Source organism: Cloeon dipterum, chromosome 4 (assembly GCF_949628265.1).
Source record: "Cloeon dipterum chromosome 4, ieCloDipt1.1, whole genome shotgun sequence".
NCBI lineage: Eukaryota > Metazoa > Arthropoda > Insecta > Ephemeroptera > Baetidae > Cloeon > Cloeon dipterum.
In genome coordinates, this window is record NC_088789.1 from 10,682,658 (window position 1) to 10,704,581 (window position 21,924).

Consider the following 21,924-nt stretch of genomic DNA (forward strand, 5'->3'; position numbering starts at 1 on the left):
CGACGGCCCCGTGGAGTGAGCTCTCGTGTGCCACCAACTCTAATAATGCGCGCCACTTAATTGCCCACGTCATTAAATTGGCCGGTGCAATTGCCACTACCGCCACCCACCCCTGGCCATCCAACCGACGCCCACCCTATGCAGGGTTGACAAACTTTTGTTCTTTCTGCGCCGCTTGTGCTGCATAGAGAATAGAATGAATGTTATCTTTTCGGAAGAATTTTTACGTTTTAATATTAAAAATTTGGTTTTTAAAGCCACTGCAATAAATTTAGTTTTTTTATTACTTTGTTTAAATCGATTTAAATAATTTGTTAGATTCCAGCTCACAGATGAATCGATTTCTGTTTTTGCAAATGTCATCATTCCACTTGTATTTCAGTTTTCTCTCATCTCGACTTCTTCTGAACTGAATGCAATGCTCTTTTCCATCCAAATTATCTGGTTGGGCTGTTTCAAAATCACTAAAAGTTTTCAGCAGCTTCGCATTACTGGACCAATAAAAATTGCCCTCGGAGCCTAAATCTGTGCCAGAAAGCCAAAATCGATCATTTCCATCACCTGTAAGTCAGCCGTGAAGTAAAAAGATCAGAATTAGGAAACTCACACCAACCTAAAGCTGTGATAAGAGCTCGATTTTCGTCTGCTTTCTCAATGCTTGCCAGCTCCATTCCATTTGATTTGCAATATTTGTCGGCCATGAACCAATTTTCCTGGGGAAAAATTACGCTATAAAGATTGTTACTCTCTGATTTTGAAACGCACCTTTTCATTTGGTGCACTAATGTAGTAGTATCCAGTTGAGAGATTGACTAAAGTCTCGATCATCTTCATCAGAACTAAATAATGTGATTCATTAATGTGTTATAATTCCTCAGCAAACGTTTACCTGGCGCTTTTTTACATTTATGTGCCTGGAATGATGAATATAAAATAAAATGAATAAAACCTGCAAATCAATACGCAAATATCTTGTCTAATAGAATTTGAATATCGGCCAAAATAGTTTCGTCCTGCTTGGAAATGTTGCTGTCTAAATGCACAATTTTGTAAATCACACAAATTTGTCTACCAGTTTTACTACCCACCTCAGCTTACACGTTAATTTTTCCAATTTCATTTCTAACTGACATGAGCCTTCAACCGCTACAATGGTGTCATTGATGAAACGAATGGTGGACTCGCACTCATTTCGTTTCCAATCAATGATTTCTTGTCCAACATCCAATGTGTTACACAAACGTTTCAAATCGTCGAGCGGGCATTGCTGCTGATAAAAACGATTTAGTTCATTTGAGAATATAACTGAAGTTCAAAGGTACAAAATTACGCAATTCAGTAAGTATTTTGAGTCAAAATTTGTACCTCATTGTCAGTCGAATTTATTTGCTGTAGAGTGTCAGGATTGGAATTCTCAACTAGATCTTCTTCACTTGTGAGTATGTGTTTCGGTTGCACAAAAATAAAGCCATACAATAAAAAGAACATTGTTAGCAACATTTTAATGTGCTGACGTTTCTTTCCACGCTGCTTGAAAATCAACTCTTTTTACTTATTTATGACTGGTCTTATCTAATCAAGAGGAAGCAACTCAGTGTGTAATTACCGTAATTACTGTAGATAGTGCGATGGTTTGGCGAGAAGTTTCACGCTTGAGTTTTTGTAATCAAAATAAAAGGTGGTCGGTCACCATTATTCGAAGAAATTTAGACCCTACTCTTAAAATGTATGAAATTACTTTTTATTTAAAAAAATATATTTGAATTCTTGAATTGGTTCATATTATTTAAGAAATTTGCGTTTTTTTATATAATTCTACCATTGATGACGAAAAACTACTCAAGCATTGTGGAATAATAATTTTTACCGAGAAAGTAAAAATTTAATTAAAGTGTAATGCAAAAGTTGAAAACAATCGCTATATATTGAGTGGCATATTTTGATTTTGAACAAATGTTTCTTTCCAGGGGCATTTAAATGTGTCAAGGAATTCATTTGATAAAGTTGCAAGCACCTCCTCTTTTTCCCGTAATTACTTCCAAGTAGAAATACTTAAAGAGGAAAAAACACTTCTGTAATGCGCAAAACTTCTGAGAAAGCGAAAGTAATTTTAAAAGCAGTGCTGTATTTATTTGGAGTATCTTATTTCCCCGCAAAAATGAAATTTTTGTTAGCAATACTTGTTCTTAACTTTATTTCCACTTTTGCAACATGTAGTGCCCAAACCGTCACAGAATCTTCAAGACAGGTACTAACTTTTAAAGCAACTTACATCGCTTTACGTATTTTGTCAGCTTTCAGAAGACGCCAGCACGCATTGTAAGCAAGAGTGAGTATACATGATAGTTATTTGATTTAACATCAGATTAAAATTGTCGGTTTAGTGTAAATTTCGTCAAAGCAGCTTTAAAGTTCTGCGAGAAAATAATTATTGAAAGGGCTAAATCAGAGAAGAAAATTCGTCAGTGCGAGAGAACTGTCAAAAAACTTAATAAAACGCTGAAAACCAACAGAAAGCAATGCTCAAATCAAGTCAAAGAAGAAAAAGATGCATGTGATAGAGGGTATGCATCCGTCAAACATTCATAAGAAACCGGCAACTTTTCCATAATTTTCAGCTTAATTGAGTTGCAGACAGTTAACCAGCAGTTAGCAAATCTCAATGCCGACTGTGTAAGAAAAAATTGTTTGTACTGTTCAGCATTCGTCAATATTTTTTTAAACATACTCTAGGACAAGCCGTGCAATCTACCAATCTCAAGTTTGTATTTGTATTTTAAATGACATAATCAATTTATTGTTATATGTTTCAATTTAGAACTTGGTAAACCGATGGAAAAATTAATCAACGTTTCCTCCGGCTACTATTATGTCAGCAAAACATTTGAAAAGGTAGAATATTAGATTTTAGCTACAGTTTTTTACCTTTTTATAACAGGAAAATTGGTACCTGGCTGATTTCCAATGCAAACTCAATGGTTTCAAACTGGCCAGCTTAGAAACGGAAGAGGAACACAACGAAATTACTAAAGCTTTAAGTATGATTAAATGTGGAGCACAATTTCTACAGTTGTGCGATATTTTATTTTGTGTTTAGCTTCTGTCTTCTAATTTTAAATTGCACGTGCTGAAAATTTGAATGGTTTATTTTACAACATATATGTATCCGCTTTCACAGACAAAGAGATTGATGATTTTTGGATCTCTGGCACTGATCTCGGTTCAGAGGGACGATTCTACTGGGCTGCAAATGGCAAATCCGTTATGAATTTTGCCGACTTTGAGTTCGGTCAGCCTGACAACAAAGACGGAAAAGAGCATTGTCTGCGTTTGAAGAAAAGCCGGGTCCAATTGATGCCAGTCTACAGGTGGGACGACAGCAATTGCGGCAGTAAATTTCGATACATCTGTGAAGTCATCACCACTGATTAAAAAGCACCTTTACACTGACGAATAAATCAATTTGAGTTAATTTGAATGACGTTTAATTTCCATGGATGAACTTTTTTGTGTGCATCTTTTAATCAATCGGTGCTGTGAAGCTGGGAAGAAACACACTACTTTTTTGCACAATGGCAATATAGCTTTTGATCAACCGCAGCGAGCTCCAGCTGTGACCAATTATTCGCATCCACTTCATTATTGTTAATTGTACCCCGGCATATCCATGACCGAGAAAGGGTGTCTCTCTACTCTCACTCGCTCGCTCAGCAACAGAAGAGAGACGCAGCAAAAGGGCTTTAATAATAAACAAAATAGGCGCGGGGGATTAGGCGGACGGGCGCAATAATAAAAAGAAGAGGAGGATTAAAGCCGAAGAATGATTGGTAATCACGTTAGGAGGGAAAGGAAAAGTTTTCGCCTCAGTGACTTTGGCGTAACATGCAGTGGGTGTTGAATGCAGCGGCAACACACGCGGCGCGGCGGCGGCAGCTTTGTTCGAGAGGGAGTCTTTTGCAGCTGTGAATTTCATTTTGATTCTCGCCTGTATCACAAAAACAGAGCGCGGGAAAAAGAACACTCCATCACGTGTTGCCATAGACACACGCGCTCTCGCCGCCGACGACCCCCGTTCCACCCCCGATCGCTATCTAGGCTGCTCTCATTACCTTGCCTGTAATTGAGAGAGGAGGGCGCGGGTTTGATGTGTGAGCCAGGGTGTGGATGTGTATGTAGATAGGCGGTTAACTCGCGAGTGATTGCTTCTGATTAGGACTCACCTGCCATCGCACCAGGGGTGCCACATATTTATTAACGACGCCGAAACCGCGACGCGCACTAATTGCAATCAATCTTCCGCCCACGACACCAAATTCATGCACGTCACACAGGGGTTTGTGATTATTCAGGAAATGAACACTTCACGTTATTTTGAAACAAATAAAGATATTAACTGAAGAGGGGTTTAAAATCATTTTATAATTATTTCACTCGTCCAGTTTTTGTTTTAATGAAGGGGCACTGTACAAAATAATGTTTTAATCATAATTTCCTCATTATTAAAAAGAGAATACCGTTGATATTGAGCAACATGATAAATAAATCAACAAGATCCAATTAAGAGGGAAGGATAAATTTTGATACTTCTGAAAAATCACGATATTTGGGCCCAAAAAATATTTTGTATAGCTACAGGAAAGGAGAAATGCCATGTGATAAGCAATAATTCTGAGTAAGGATGGTGGCGAACATCCTTAATTCAGAGAAATTATTAAAAGGCAAACACCAAACAACTGTCAACATTTTTTTGTCGTGCAAAAAATTCATCTTTCCCTGCAACAATCTAAACAAACATTTGTTAATTTTTCGCTCTTTTGTAAGAATTTGATGAAACTTTGAACTCTCCAGTAGCAAATGGCTTGGTGGTTAATCTCAAAAAGAATTTTAAAATTGCCCGTTTCATTCATTCATTTCAGAGCATATCCGCGTGGAAATTTTTGCCAATTAAGATTATCGTCTGTGCATTTATCTGTCAGTGGCACTCTCGACTTTCGACAAATACCAACGAGCACACTATACACATATTGTCGTTGCCGGAGTCAAAAACTAAAAGCCCCGCTCCACACATCATGCGCCGCCGCGGCAAATTGAATTACACTCGAATGCGATAAGTTGACAAGAGAAAATATAATGCCGCTGAATTATCATCATCAGCATGCAAAACAAATCAGCAAACAATGTGCTTTGTACACGAGTGATGCTTTCCATTCATCGCCCATGAAAATTTACATACAAATCGAATTAGTTCCCTCGTGTTCAGCGCGCGCCGAGAGTCTGCATGACTTTAGCACTCTCCATATCTGTCCTTTATGCTGCGTATGCTCATCATAAATAATAAATGCAAGCCCTCACTTGTCTCTCCTATGACTCTGGCACAATGCATTAGTTTTATAAATGAGCGTCGGGCACGAACGATGACACCACAACATCAACACAAATGTGATAAATCTTATTACAGTGCCGCAGCAGCAAAAAGCCATAAAAATAACTTGTTGTGCACTTGGAAACAAAGTTATGTCATCCAGTAAGGATTTGAGACCGCACTGAGAGCGTTTTTTCTTATTTAAATGTTAAAATGTTCAAATCATCGTTCTTTTGTGTTGATCAAACATTCATATAAAAAATTGGCAAGTTTGTGGTTGTATTTTCTATTATTTGGCAATCCAGAAGAATTAATGGAAATTAAAAGTCAAATTTAGCTAAGTTTATCTGAACGCCAAAACCTGTGACTCCATCCAATCCAACTAATGTTAATTCATGCGATACGATGGCTTGACACACAATTTTGTGAAAATATAATTAAAAGAGGTATACATTTTAATAAATGGATTGTTCGATTCTTTATATTGACATTAAATTAATGTTGTACGTGTTTTATATATTTTAGAAAAACAATAAAATTTATGTGAAAAATTATTGAACAACGTAAAATGCTCACTCTGACCAATAATACTCGACACTTATATTCAAAATTGAAGGCTGAGTCACGCACCAGGAACATCCTTCTCCACGCCTGAAAGTGGTCCACTCGAACCGTAATACAAGTGGCAAGTGTGCTCGGGAAAACAGGCAACTTAATATGCACGTAATCAGGGCGCGCGGGGCGGCCGAGTCAAGTCTGTTTGGCGACACTCTCGAGTAAAAAGCACAAATATGCAGCAGGCCCCCTCACGCTGCGACGGCAAAATATATTGCAACACTTATTGCTGTTTGATGTGCAATCATCTGCTGTGATTGCAATTTGTCGCTCTTTGAAGTGGCCACTCTAGCTGAAGTGCTCGCACCCCGGTTATTATTCAAAACAAAGCCGCCGCCGGCCAGAGCGTCGAGAATTTAATTTTCTTCCTGCCTGTCGACGCGGCCAGGAAACCCGATTTTCAGTCCCCTGTGGTGATCAGAGGGTAGGCCACCGGCGCGACGCGCAAGCCGAGCAGGTGGCCCATCAATTGTCTCGGAGCACTCGGCGAGAATGAGCCACGGCTCTCCAGCTCCTTTGTCTTATCAAATGATGTGGCCTGTTACAATATCAAGAGAGGATATTGTTTGATTTTGCCGTAAAATCGTTCACTCTTTGGATAGAAATTGTAAATTATTATCTAGTTAGGATTGAAAAAAAATAAAATCATATACCTAGGGTGAGATTCAATATGTTAATGTCATTCTCCAAATTAATTTTTGGAAGCTCAAAATTTCATTCTTATCTTCGACACTCAATTAATTTTTTCAGAACAGGGAAATACATAATAAAATTTTTATTTAGAGTTCTGTCAAAACACTATTATAATTTTTCTCTTTTATTAAGATCATTGTTAGTCAAGGTAAAAAGTAACTTAATTGTTGACTTAAAAATTTGATGCTGATTAAATCCTACCCATGCACCCAAAAGATGCAAATAAATTTTATCATCAATCAGGTTACGTTTGAAGTCTTGTTTCATCTCACAGAGAGTAATTAAAGTGTGGCTCGCTTGGGGCTGAGCAAACATTGTGACAGCGGCAGATTCATCAAAAGCGAGAAAATCGGATCGGCGCGCGCTGCAGAATTAATTTGTCATGCACTAAAGTGCAGATTGCGCGGGTAAAGGGCTGCTTAATGTGTACACGTGTCGGCGGCACGTGGGTCGAAAACGAATCGGGGCGCTGGCTCGGCGTAATGAAGGCAGCGAGGTGTGTGTAACGACAAGACAAATCTCTCGCATAGTGTGGCGAATCGCTGCTGCAGCCGCGGCGTGTGTGAGCGTGCACTTTATTTGGACAAAAGTGAGTGCATTTACACAGCGAGAGCAGTTGAAGCAGAAAAAAGCGGGGAAATCGGACATAATCACTGCCATAAATCTTGTTTTGACTCGGCTTTTGACTGCTCTCTGCTCTGCGTAATTGCTGCACAGGGGTGGCAGCCACAATTCTAGTGGAAAATAGCTCATTTCGCGGTCTGGACAGGACTTGTGATTTAAATTTCAGCCCTGTGCACGTGTCCATCTGTAAATGCGGCTCGAGTTTTCCTCTTCATTGTGCTCCAAATGGGGAAAAAACTCATGCAAGAAAAGATAGAAGGTGGAATTATCCGGGAGACTCGATAAATAAATATAAATGCCTGCGTTCAATCTGTTACTTTGCTATGTTGAGTAACGGGAAAGATGGCTTAAATTTTGCTGAACAATATGCATATTTTATTACTACCATTGCCTCTCATTGAGTGGTTGGTGAATCTGCTCACACTTGATTTGCTGCCTGGAGAAATCAAGCGCAGGCTCCACCCAGTTGGAGCACGTATCAAGCTGCAGCAACAATCCATACCACATACACGTACCCCAACGCCCGTTGCCGGCAGCCAGCCGAACAGTCAACCATGATATCGAAATCGTAAAAACAACCGGGGTCGTGTGGATGTGGAAATGCATTCCGCACTAGCACGAATTCAAAACGCGCCGGATGAATGACGGGGAGTGATGATTATTAAAACACAAAACGCGCGGGGCTGGTTCAACCCCAGCGTTTAACAAAACATCGTTCCACCGCACTCTCTTCAAAACTTGCACCCCCCGAATTGCGCTTGCAGGAAGGGAGAGTCTGCGAGGATATTAGTTTTTAAATTGCAGCTAGCCCGTCTGTCTGTCGTCGTCTCCTATCTCCGCCATTAATATTTCCACTGTGCATCTCAAATGGTACTCTAATTGAACCTTCACTTTTCACACTGCAACCAAACATGAATTGGGGGAAAATGCTAATTATTAAGAATCTTGCTAATGAATTACATAATCTAACACAGAATTTACGCAGGAACAAGTACTGAATCGTGCATTACAAACAATACAATTAATTCTACCCTTATAATAATAATTTTCCAAAAAGATCATTATGATCAATATTTGTGTTGTTGTTGACAGCATCTCAGTTAATTTTGTAATTTTTTAAGTCAACGTTTTATTACAGCTGTATATTTCACTAATAAAAAAACAAATTAATTTCAATACACAATATCCATTTTTTAAACTTAAAAATGAAAAGCCAATTATTTTTATTTTGATCAAGTACTGATTAAAAATAAGCTCCATAGAACTTAGCAAAGAGTCATTCCTAAAACGGGTGTGAAAATGCACTTCCAATCAGATCATCTCTTAAAAGAGTGCAAAATTTTCAACCCCTGCGGTACGCAAGTGAAACTCTAGCTATTATTACTTAGAGACTTCTTAGTGCAGGTAATAGGTATTAATAAAAGGCCCCGTGTGGTTAACCGCGCCACGCTTTAACGGTTTCTGCTTTCCACTGCAGACGAGAAGCTCCCTACTCCGTTATCGCTTGCACATATATGTAACGCACAGATAGCAATAATGATCGAGTGACAAGGGTTATTATCGTGTTTTGCGCGCGTCATTATGAACGGGGAGAAGGAGCGCAGAGGCAGCGCAGTGCATCTCGGACTCAATGATGCTCTAAATTAGGCACGCCTCGGTGCCTCTGCAAAGAGAGCACTGTGCGCGTTGCGTTGGTTCCCGAAAAAAGGTGCACTTTTTTCCATCGTCGTCGTCGTCTTCCTTTTATCAAGCGTTTTGCTATCTTGCGCCGCCGATAAGCAGGCTGGGGAGCGGCGCGCGTTTTAGCATTTTTTGGCAGCTGTTGATGGATTTTCCTCTTCTCTCTTCAGCCTCTTCTTCTCTGCAGCCGCGGAAGAGTACTTGGGTGTACGCGTCGTCTTCTTATGTCAGGAGAGAGTAGGAGGAAGAAAGAGAGGAAAAAACGCGTCCCGGAATGATGCAGCATGCTCTTGAAGGATCCAAATCGATTTCATCAATCTCCTCTCTTTCTCTCTAGCTCGCTCATGTCATCTCCCTGCTTTTTTGTTATTCTTGTAACAAAAATTGGGCTTCTCTGCACGTTGCTCTGATCGAAAATATAAATTATATTTGCGATGAGAATATCCTGGATCGATTAATATATACATACAAACACTGGTAACTTGAACTTTATAAAAACTATATTGAACTATTCCAAACAGCTGTACACAAAAATAATAATATCTAAAATAGGAGAATTGGCAGCATACTAGATGGGCATAGTGGTAAATGTAAAAATTAGTATTTTTAATGGCTTCAGAGTTCGCGAAAGAGATTAAAATTTAAAAATTCATGTTTTTCTAGGCATGAATAGGTCATCCTTAATAATTACATTTCCATAACAATTTAATTTTGCATTATTATTACTGTGTCATTGAAGAGCACGCGTGAATGATGTTGGTGAAGAAGGTTGGAGAGTGTTATTTGAATAGTTTTGAAGGAGAGACTTGCAAGTTTAGTACATTTTCTTCCTTGTGCTAATTTATAAAATAGGTTAATCTCTCTCTACACTTGATTTGAAGATAAAATTTTCAACGAGGTTGACTGAGCCAACTTGCCGATTACTTACTTAGCAAATTAGCCTATAACCCAATTTTCCGATGATTTTGGCTCCCCACAGTACGGTGAAGCAGCCATGCAAACGCAACTCGGGCAGACACGCAGAAGTGTCCCGTGCAAACCGCTGAGCAAACAAGCCGCAAATAATTCGGCTGCAGCGCCGGGAGAGCAGAAACGGCAAGGAAGGAGAGCTGCTCGTTTTTCAGCTTGGTTTGCTTGATTCGCATTAATTTAGATCAGAGAATGCGGCCACGGGGGCAGGATAATAAGGTGGCCGCTCTTTTTCACGGCCTAGTGGCCTCGGCCGGCCGGGGCCTCGCCCGCTTGCCAGTCACATGCGCTCATCAAGAGGACAGCCAGCCAGCCAGCCGGCAGTCGGTCCGATGGTGGAGCGTGCTAAGTCTCTTGCTTGTATGAGCGTAAGTTTTCAGTTAAGTGGGCCACAAAATTCGACATCAGTATAAAGCAAACCCTAACCATGGGGCTTTAATACTCCATCCACTAGTCTGTCTATAAAGGTTGACTTCGTCAGAGTGGGACCTCAGTTGTGAGCTCGATTCTAACGCGGACACATCGCTCCCTCTGTCCCCTGCCCACGGAGAAAAGTGTGTGTTTGTCAACCCTAAAATTTATTCGTGAAGTGTTTTGTTTTTATTTTCTAGGTGTGAATGTGTCAGTGTGAAAACGGGCTACGGAGGTGAAAGCAACATGGCGGCCGTTCGTGAATCATATCGCAGTGTGTTGTTACAGAGCGTCCTCTTCAGTGTGTTAGTGGCGCGTGTGGTCAATGGATTGGCATAAATTGGCTGTGAAACATTTAGTTAAAAATTAGATATGAATTTTTTTTTAAACAGTTCAAATTTTAATGATTGCAAGTCGCACTGCGAATAATAAAGGTTTTATCATTAAATGTTTCTAAAGCTTTTTTTTAATTAATTTTGTAATTTTGGTTACTGAGATAATAACGTGGTTGGAGAAATTTTTATGCTTAAAATCATGCTATATACCGTTAATATGAAATTAAAATGAAAGTTACCCTAATTATCGATAGCTTTATTCATCCGGTAAATTATTATTTTTAGTAACGGCTGGGCAATGAATGTGATACACATCTAATTTGTTCCAATATTGAAACATACATTACAGTATGTTTTCTGAACTCCATAAAACCCTTTTTCACTTGAGGGTGGAAATCCATAAAAAAAAGTTGTATAAGAAAGGGGAAAGGACGAAATTTCAATTGTTAGAGCAGAGAGCAAGTTTTGCACGAGACAGTGCGCAAAGACAAGGGAAGCAACCTTTTTGAGCGTCACACGGCAGAGACAGCAGCCTCAAAGCAATTTGTCCAGTTTTGTGTAAATTTTTAATAATGCATTTTACCCCTTTGTCTGCCCGCGTGTGCCGCTGGAAAAGCGCGGAGAGCCTTTTCTTGGATTCCCCAGCAGCAGCAGCAGCAGTCGTCCTTTGTGCTGCCGCCTGCACGCTCCGTTTTTTGAAATGTCATTACACGAAATGAAAAAGCCCTCGCGTGCACGGTGCTCTCGCGAAAATATATTATTCTCATTATGCGGCTGCTTTTATTTTAAGTAAAAAAGAAACTCCCATTTTTCTCATTTTGTGGCATGAAAAGAGCATGCACGAGCGACTCGCGCTCGCTGGCTTAAAACAAAGTCTGCTTGCCGCCGCTTTTTAACGTGTACTCCCTTTTATATTATGACATGATGTCGTCTTGCCGCACTCCAATAATTACGATTGTCCCTGCGCCGAGATTATTAAAATGAAGTGCACACTGGGGAAAAAAAACTGTGCTCATCGTTTCATACGCTCGCAGCGGCGCAGCTCATCTCTCCCATGTATACCTTTTTTTTGCTTCTTGGCAAAATGTTTTCATCGTGATTGCCTGCTTTTTCCGTGCAAAAAGAGCCGGCGGAAAGCAGTGTATTCTTTTCAATAAAACAGCATTTCATCTGGTCGTGCTCGGTGCGGTGTGGCAGTTTTGCTTTGTGTTTATGAACTCAACCTCGAATGCCGAGCTCGCTTTTTAATATCACGCGCACGCTCTTTTCTATCAAATAATGGAACCCATTCTTCATGAAATCACGGTATAGGAAATTGCAATCTCTCTTTACTCGATCCTGGTTTTGCTTTTTTACGTAACATGTGGTTTGAAACGCATTCAAGTAAATAATATGATGTGATCAATCATCAATTGCACAATTTTAACAATATTAATAAGTATTATTTGCATTAGAAATTACACCTTTTATTGAGAGTTTGACTGTAACTCATACTGAAGAAATATTGTATTTTGACCAAATTCAAGAAAAAAACAAATATCATAAGATTTCTTAATAAACATATTTAAACATTTAAAGGAGTAAATACACAAAATGAGGAAACATAAGTTGAAGTAATATATTTCTTTACGTTCCGCGCACCATTAAAAATGTGCAATGAATTTTGCGATTTAATTATTTTGCTGATAACATGGATGTACGAAACAAAATTAATCAAGGAACAAAATTTAATAAAATGATAAACTATTTTAATTAACTGACAACAATTTATCAGTCGGAAAATATTTGCTCAGCATACTTGACACGAAATCAGATAAAAATATATATTTTAAATAAAAAAATCCTCCTGAAAATACTATTTTTTTCAATTAAAAGAAACCAATATCCAAGACAAACGTAAATTTCCTCGCAATAAACTCCATCTGGTTTGCTGCAGACCGATTTCTCTGGTTGAGAAAAAACGGGTAGATAGAAACATCAGGATAAGATTAGGCCGTCGCCATAAATTCTAGGATTTGGAAGTATACGTTCACCGTGCGCGATTTATGATAACAACACACGGTTGCATCGACGAAATAAATTGCAGTGCACACACATGCGACACGAAAGGCAAATCCGAAATTTATTGTGCTCGCCGCACGAAATTTATTGTGCACATATCGGAGGAGCACGCGAGGTATGCGACGAGCCAGAGCAAATTGCGCAAATCTAAACTGATGATCCATCACCGGCACAAGATTTAATGGAATTAGCACAGTCGTAAATCTGGGGGTCCGAATATCGGCGAGATGGATCGAGAGTGAATTATTTTGTGCTGCCATTTATTTATTGCCCTTTGCGCGTCACTAACGTTTATTTATCGCACCATAAAACTATGTATGGTCGCAAACATTTCCTTCTAATAATGCTGGCAGCAATTTTCTCTCTGATGGCGCAGCCATAGAGAGCGCCTCTGCTAGCAAACCAGAGTTTCTGGAAGTATGCAACCGGCGCAAACGATGTTCATTTCGGTTGCATAACATCCAGACAAAAGGTGAAAAGCGGAATTTTCCTGTCTTTTCCAGATTGGCCGTTTTCTTTTTTGGGGAGTTTCGGAGTATAAATCACTAATTTTTTATTTGCTTGTTTTGCAGCATTTGTACACACGCATGTGTGTATGCGTTCTTATTTATGGAGCGAGCAAAAGGTTTCCCTCGGTCTCTCCTTCTCTTTTCTGCGGATATAACTTTTGCTACCGTCAGCTGTAATGGACGCAACTTTTATTATTCTCAAACCCATTCATCTTTTCTGGGAGCGCGTCATAATTCAATGTCTGTATACCGCTGAGTAATGATCAAAAACACTCGCTGCCGTGCTTTTTGCCCTGGCGCTTGTTTTCCACGGCAACAGCACTTTCTTAAATTTATCTCCAGCTGGTTTTACATTCTATACGCTGCACAGCTTGCAGTTCTCATTCTAGCTGAATGTAGCGGTTTATGGTGTAGCACATTTTTTAAACTGATTAAGTTGAAATATTTTAATTGAATTGTTCCCTCTTTAAATTTTTGAAGAATCGCTCTATCTTCCGTAGATGACAAATTGAGTATATTTATTTTCTTTTAGAGCGAACCCCAATAGAAGAAACTTCATAAGATTTTTTAAGATATTAAAAACTTAGCTCTGCGTAGTAAAATATAAAAATTTGCCTTTAGAAGGAATTGAGGATAGTTTAAATTTTAAATGTAATTTTAAAAATTAGGTTGAAACCGCTGCCTATCAACCCCTCCTTGGATTCACAATATACTTTTAGGGCTTTTAGGCTTCATAGCATTGTTGTTTATTCAAACCCAAGCGGCTTTTCAAAATTGCTGGATGTTTTTAAGGATTTAAATCACCATTACAATTTTTCTATCATTGGTGAATACTTTTTTCTATTTTTAGTCAATTGTAGTACAGCAAATAGCAAAGCTCTCAAGGATCCTCAACATCATCGATTCACAATAGAGTGATGTGTATTTTGGTTTTGCAGAGTAAAGATTAAAAACAGCTTCGGCCAATGGATAGAGGATTTCGCGTGGAAATTGGGATTAAAGGACAAAGGGCGAATCTGCTCACGTGAGCGCAGCTTGCGCATGATTTCAACGCCGGGTGAAGTAACGCGGGCGAAAGAAGCGAGAAGAGGCGAGCGGGCGCGGGGCGACGACACGATATTATTGAACGATATGAGAAGTTTGCTCATCCGAGCGGGAAGATGACCGTTTCTTCGGCAGTCAGGGCGACACAATTTATCCGGCGAGGCGTGACACTTTTCCCCTGCTGGCTAGATTGGCTTTCGAGAGCTTTTTCATCTCGCGCGCAGCAGATTTCTTTTTTCCGCCTCTCTCTCTATTCACTTGCTGAAAGGCAGCTAGCTGCTGGCGGGAAAAAAGGGAGGAAAAATGATGGAGCTGCTTTTCCCGACGACGTCGGGACCAAAAATGCGGAGGTTTACACAGAAGGATATGGGAAATATTGCAGATATTGCCCCTGGGCCGAGTTTATAGGATAGATCTTTATAAAAGCGGCTGCTGCGGCGGCGGCGGCGGCGGCGGTGACTTCTTCTTCTTCCCGAGACCTTTTTTACATCAGAAGAAACTGGTTATTGCTTTTGAAGCATGGCTAGCCGGTCATTCGATACCATCTGTCAGGAATGCAAAGACTAAAAGCCCCGTTCCTTTTTTATACACATCATTTTTATCGCGAGAGGATGATGTTGCTGATGATGAAACGCTCCGCCCTGTGGATCTGAGCGAAGGCGGGGTCTAGTGTATTCGCCGCTTTTGCTCTATCACGACCACGAGCTGTTACGTTCCGCCGGGCCCGCCGCCGTCAAACGTAATATTCCCTCCTGTATATGTGCGGCGTGTGTGTATGTGTTGTGTGTGTGTGTATGTGCGCCTATATTGCACATACAAAATCGTGCGCTGAGCAGGGGGAAAGATATTGATAAAAGCCATCATCCAATAGTTAGCGCATCGCCCTGGGCAAAAACAAACAGTTTGCGGTAATTTGCTTTGCCGCGCCGCCAATGCCAAAGCCCAGATTACTTTTTGGTAATCATGGCTCGAAAATCGACTCGCGCTTAATAGCGTCCCATTGCGATAAAGCTTTTCCGCGCACCGCTGATGGAAATTGGCTTTCTTTCTCTTTGCAGCTGGAACGTGATTGATCTAATTGAATTACCACTCAAACAGATTTTCTAGTAAAGGGAATAGTTTAGCAACCAGTGACATGAAAAGTCTGTTTTGCGAATAGCCAGCTGTGTGTAGGTCTCATTAAATTTGTATCTGTAAGGCAAAAGATTGAAGTAAAAAACAAATCAGAGCTCAACGTTCACTTCGCGTTTGTTTTCGTGGCTTGAGAAAAAGTTTGATCGAATCGCAGTTGAGGAATCGTACAAGTTTTCTTGTTTATCACAGTATTTGCACTTGTATATAGTCCTCACTTTGCATACGATATTGATATAGATTGCTTTTTTACCGATTAAATATTAAAACCCATTACCATATATATAGTCTCGTGAACACGTGTTTGTCAGCAAAAGGTTTCCTTCCAATTTTGGTTTACCAAAGCGCAGGGGTGTCGAACAACTCTGCTTCAATTTCAGAGGCCTAAAAAGCTGGTTAACCAATGAATTTTTCATTAAAATCATCACCCTCTGGTAAAAATCATTAAAATGAGTGTGTCAAAAACAGGTACATGTACAAATTGGCACAGATTTTATTAGTTTTAAAATGGATGATGCTGCTCTTTTAAAAAATCAACGCTTGTTTATATAGTCCGTGAAAATTATTTTAATCGCTGAACATAGCCAAACTCATCCTTTAATGGTTCATAAGGCACACGAGATTGTTTTAATTTTAACAGACACAATTTATCTTTGTAAATGATTTATGAATTTATAAATTTCAAACTGATTAATATGTACTAGAAAATACGATAAAGCATAATCAAACCATTTTTTTTTTTAACAATTATTGTTAACAAAAAAGTTGTCAACATATTTGTTAGTATATGCACTGAGATATAATTAGAATGTATTAGCGTAATTGATTCAAGTACATAAAACATAAAATCAAATATAATATAAGCTCTTATACTATTCCCCGCGGACGGTCCCATCGCCAAAAAGATTTAGGAAACATAACTGGAAATATGAATATTTGATGAAGTTGATATTGAATTCCAAACCGCACGGACGTGACGAACCCGTCGCTTCTTCAGCCTGCAAACAAGAAGGCTCATCAAACGCTGTGAGCGTTTAGTCCCATTATTGAATAATGAGAAATCTCATTTCGCCGCAAGATCCAATGTGTGTTTTGAGTGCTCCGCACGCTTGCCGGCATACACCGCGCGCGCACATACAAACACTATTATTATATGGGCGCACGGTGTGTTTGCAAACAGGCTCGCATTCACATGACACACAGCCGTGTGTGTGCGTGTAATATACGCGGCGTGTTTACCCTTGGCAAGCTGTTATTTGGCAGCGCCATTTGTTCACTCAGGTCCCTGCAGGCTGTTTACCCTGGTCCAGATAATAGCGACGGCAAGGGCTCACTTTTCGTTCCAGACTTGGCCGCAGAACACAGCTAGCTTATACATATATATATATATATATCCTCTGTTCTGCGCGGTGCATTCACAAATCTAGATTGAAAAAGGTCGCCGCCAGATTTAAAAGTACGCGCGTGTGTCAGTGCAATGTCACTCTTGGTGCATGTCAAATTTGTTCATCCAGCTATGGCAACGCACCAGCAGGCCTTTTGATCTTTCTTCTGCACCAGCCGGTTTGTAATTTCGGGCGCTATACGCTGAAGCTGAGCTGCCCCAATGACATATAAATGTGCTGCAGAGAGCTTATTTAAAAATTTATTTGTCCACCAGTTGAAATTTCAGTTATTTGCCTGAAGGTCTGTTAAAGCAAAATATTTCATACAACTCTTGATATTAGGTGGAAATTCCTCTTATAATTAATTTCTATGTTGACATTTTTTGGTATTATATAAAATAAATTTTGGCTTCGGGATTTTTTGGGCTTCTATGGTGTGACTCCGAATATCTGCAAATTTAAGTTCCTATTGAGTTTTTACTTTTTGTATGAACTTCCATTTTGTCTGAACATATTTTGAATAAAATAATTTATAAAATAGTAAGCCTTTTAGGTCCTTTTGAATTCAAGCATAAAAGCGATATTGACGTACCAAAATAATTGTGAGTATTTTCAGCGTGTAGGGCTACCATAAATTTCCTGCTCTACAAGCTTTTTCGTGTTATATATATATATATATATATATATATATATATATATATATATATATATATATATATATATATATATATATATATATATAATACATTGGCAATGAGCAGAGTAAAGGAAGGAAAAATAAAATCGAGATAGAGAGATTATCACATTTTTGAAGATATTGATGGTTTTTATTTCAAATCTATTTGTCTTTCGAATAGACACTTAACCGCAACTTCAGATCAAGTGAAACAATAGAATCTTGGCCATAGACACAATTCCATTAACTGCATTTGAGCCAGCTCCTGATAGCGAAGGGGAGATTAAATTAATTGATCCTCAGCCTCACTTGAAGCAGCAGTCCGATTGCGCGCGGGAGATAAACTTTGCGAGTTACAGGCGGAGAGGCTGCTTACTTACAGCCGGAGTTTCTTGCTTCGCGATTTCAATAGCGAGAGGGCTGTTGTGAATATAAGTAAAGTAGTAGCAAACTATTCCAAGACTTTGGCGGAAAAGGACGCGTCACTCGCCGACGGAGCGAGAGTGAGTCAAGCCCCGGCTCTTGTGCACCCCATCCGACCAAAAGCAGCCAGCCAACCAACCCCCGCCGAATAACAAGCCCGCGTGCTCTCTCTGTGTGCGTATGTATGTGACGTACGAATATATTTTATGCGTGCAAGGAAGCATTGGGCGTGAAATGCTCATTCTATCATGAAGACACACGAGGTATGACTCACGCAAATTCACACACAGCACTCGGCGTAGTCGCTCTCGCGCACTGCTCTGTATACCACTGCCTGTTTGTTTGAGCTGATGAGTATGTACGCGAGTTCCTTGTGATGTAAAATTCATTAAATTGGGTAAATTTAATGCAAAATTCATCAGGCGTTTGTGGTGATAATTTCAATTTGATTAAAATGTCAACGGCCTCGCGTGTGTGCTCTGCAAAAGGTTAATTTGGATCAGGGAAAATTGCACCGAATTTCGAGTTACGACACCAATGGTTTATTATACTCTCTGATTATGCTGTATGTTTAATTGTTTACTCAATATTGCCATGAGTTAATTGACATTGTTTATTAGAAAACATTGAAATAAGCACGCTTTCTGTGTTGGATTGTAATAGCCGCGCCCATCCTTAAATTCCCGCTCAGAGTAGCATTTTATTTGTTAATATTGTGTATGTTTCTTTTTGCTCTTTTTATCCCTGTCCGAGGACCGGGAAGGGCGTGCACTGCACTAGCACAAATATGCTGAAACCCGGGTCCCAATAACACCGCGAAAGGATAACATGGGCGCACCAGGTCGCACAGGGACCCAGCCCACTGAAGGGCCACTTGCCTCCGCACCGAGGACTGCATTGAAACGCTAGACATTCGTCCCGTGAAGCCAAATCACGCATGCTGGAAAGGTGCAAATCAGCAAGTAGCGAGTCGGCGCCGGTGCGCCTCCCAGCCCGTTGAACAATTTCAGCATTTCGAGTCACTAAACTAACCACTTTTTGCTATCTCAGACATTGGGTAGCTAGTATTAGATCTCCGAACTGCTCAAATACCTCCCATTGCTTTGACACTCCTGCCTTAACAATGCGAGCCAACGGGCTGGTCTATCAATACTTTTTAACAAGACTTTTTCCAGCTCTTATGGTGTTATTAATGTGGTCTTGAACATATTTTCTTTCATAAATGAAGATTTGACAATTAATAAATAAAAAATCTTTGCACTTGTTCTATTAATTTTGACTTTTGAACATCATTAAAAGTCTGTGAACAACTGTTTAGATCAATTCTTAAAATGGCTTTTCTTGTCCTAGCTCTATAAGGGCTAATCTCTTTAAAGTAACAATTTGTCTGGGACGATTCTTTTTTTAGGATCTGTAGTGATTCTCCTCACTAATACTTGGCTGGCCCTTGACAACCTGCATACCGGACCTACAAACCCCTACTCAGCACATCCCGTGGGCAATGAGCTCACCGGGTTCCAATGCTACCACCGGGCGGATAACATGGGCCGCAGAGGAGTTTGGATCCAATGTGGTGATCTTTTCGCGCACCCTCTCCCCCGCACTCGCCGAGGTCTTTTTATTGATACGCCAGACATTTGTTCCTAAAGAGGCTCGAAAGGTGTGAAAAACAGCAAGTTATAGTGGCGAGTCGGCACCGAGACGTCTCCAAGCTCGTTGAACTTTTTGAGCATTTCGAGTCACTAAATTAACCACTTTTTGCAATTGCGTTGACACTCCTAGGAATTCCTTAACAATGCGAGCCGCAACAGGCTGGTTTGGTTAAAAGTTATGACTAAATTAAGCAGCCTATTTTTAACCGAACATGTTTCATGCAGTTGAAAATTTTTAGTTAGGAACAAAAAAGTCGATGAAAATTTAATTGCTCTTTTTAAATCAAATTTGAAGTACTTTAAAAGATGAGATCATTTTATTACTGGTATGCTAATATTTTTTAATTATAATAACTGTTAGTTATTTTCAAAGCAGTTTCTCTAACTGGGGATTCCCAGTCATCAGTCAGAAAAAGCTCATGAATTAAGTCTGCAACCAGTAGCCGAAACTAGTAGAAAAACTGAAAAATGAAAGTTCGCTCGCTATACGCTGGGGAATCTGCTTTTAATTTTGACTGAAAAATTTCCGTATGTGTTGATTTTATGTCATTTTTTTGTGAGACCAAGATAAAGGTCGTCAAAAGAACTGTCATGGTATGTGCTCCATTTTAGAATACAATATTATATGGACTGTGCCTGTAGTTTAATAATAACTAAGTGCTAATGTCATGATATATAAGCATTTTTTTAATATTCTATCACTTTTACACTCTCGAAACACCGGTGCAAAATTGTGTACACAAAAATACACATTAGCAGATTAGCGCTGATGAGTGTGGCGGTGCGGAAGAATCGGGCAAGCATAATGCAAACGTAATCTTTCGAATGAGCAGCGAGAGAGAGCTAATTGCAAAATCAGCAGCAGCGGGCACAAAACGTGGCGCGCTTTTGTTTGCCGGCACAAAACACAGTCGCGAGACGGCGACGAGAATTGCCGATTGTTCCGCTTTTTCCACCGTGCAGTCGATTTGAGCGAGCGGCATTAATCTCTTCTAATTAGGCTGAAAGAGCAGCCGAGGAGCAAATTGATTAATTAAAATATCAAAACAAGAAACTCGTCTCGCAGTGAGAGAGAGAGCGAACATTATTCGGCGCGTTCGATTGAGCATGAAAGCAGCGGGGTTAAAACACATTTGCAGAGAGCGGCGCGAGCGCGAATGGCGCTTAATTACGTTTTCGCGGGAGCAAAAAGGCGGTGGCGGCGGATTTTCCTTTTCATCAGGGGCGAAGAAAGGAAAGCGCGCGGCGCCCAGATAGCTGCAATTACGCCGCACTTGGCATGAATGAATGCCGACTTTGAGGAAAATTCATTAAAAACGATGATTCCCAACTATGCCGACGAATGAGAGAGCGGCGGCGTTTTTCTGGCCCGGCTTAGTGATGCAAATAACGTGAGCATCATTAAAACGTGTGGATGAGTTCACTCGAATAATGCACGGCGCGCGGAATCCGAGTCCGGCCGGCCGGATCGCAATTATTGCACCCACCGACGTACATATATACACACACAGCTGCCAACGGGAATATGTACACCCATCACGCAAAAATAATTATACATCGCGCGCGCAAAAACAGCACACGCCTTTTTGACGCTCGTCTGATCCTCGCCGGCAGGAGTTCGCACCTCCTTAATGAGTGTTTTTATGCATCATGGACTGGCTAAACGATTCGCGCTTCCTCTTTCGCGTCACTCGCTGAATACCACAGCTTGGTTCTAATTAAAACTAAATTAAAATCAACACGTACAATTCAGAAAAAGATTGACTGGATGTGAAGCTGAATTTTCAAAAGAGAGACACTGTATTCTACCCCCTGGTGCGGTCATACCTTAATTTTGCAAAACGTTTGTATATTTATAAACCAATAACTCGTGTCGACAGAGCAGCAGAAACAAAATACAGTATGCACCATTCACATAATTTCAACAAAATCTTATTCCTATAATGTTTAAATTAATTGTTGTCAGAAGTTACACAATATGAATTTTGGATGTATTAATAGTTTTCACAAAGTAGGATGTAAATGGACTTTTCCAGAGGAATATTTTCGATTTGATATAGGAAAATATTTGTCATTAAGCTTATTACGGTTAAAAATATAATCTTCTTTTTCAAAATACACAACGATTAAATTAACAAACAGACGATAATGTACCTCGAACATTAAGAGTTCACAGAGTTCAACATTAAAACATATAATTTTATGACTTTCCAGCAATAGAATAAATTTATTTTTGCCTCAATTCGCATGAAAACCAATATCTGTTTTTATAATAAAATGTATTGCTCATGAGAACCTGCGGGATTACAGCTGCTGTACAGTATCTTACTATATTTGCGTGTAATTTTTTAACT

The 21,924-nt window shown here is 39.8% G+C and overlaps 1 protein-coding gene and 1 long non-coding RNA gene across 2 annotated transcripts; one reads left to right on the forward strand and one right to left on the reverse strand.

Moving 5' to 3' along the window:
* Window positions 1–261: 261 nt before the first annotated feature.
* Window positions 262–1,258, reverse strand: LOC135943282 (uncharacterized). Its single transcript, XR_010575185.1, has 5 exons — window positions 1,089–1,258; window positions 890–1,033; window positions 766–839; window positions 614–713; window positions 262–561 (listed from the first exon to the last, which is right to left on the reverse strand). It is a non-coding gene; the product is annotated as an uncharacterized LOC135943282 (long non-coding RNA).
* Window positions 1,259–2,113: 855 nt separating this feature from the next.
* On the forward strand, window positions 2,114–3,432 carry LOC135942370 (C-type lectin domain family 4 member K-like). Its single transcript, XM_065488451.1, has 8 exons — window positions 2,114–2,248; window positions 2,295–2,329; window positions 2,385–2,564; window positions 2,619–2,673; window positions 2,734–2,761; window positions 2,819–2,892; window positions 2,939–3,038; window positions 3,179–3,432. Exons 1-8 carry the CDS (start codon window positions 2,159–2,161, stop codon window positions 3,430–3,432), a joined length of 816 nt encoding a protein of 271 aa, XP_065344523.1. The 5' UTR covers window positions 2,114–2,158.
* The last annotated feature ends 18,492 nt before the right edge of the window (window positions 3,433–21,924 follow it).

Bases quoted from the DNA above. Each gene is read 5' to 3' on its own strand.
- LOC135942370 (XM_065488451.1), top strand. From the start codon at position 2,159: ATGAAATTTTTGTTAGCAATACTTGTTCTTAACTTTATTTCCACTTTT. The intron at 2,674-2,733 runs GTAAGAAAAAAT...AACATACTCTAG, and splicing joins CAAATCTCAATGCCGACTGT to GACAAGCCGTGCAATCTACC. The intron at 2,893-2,938 runs GTAGAATATTAG...TTTTTATAACAG, and splicing joins TCAGCAAAACATTTGAAAAG to GAAAATTGGTACCTGGCTGA.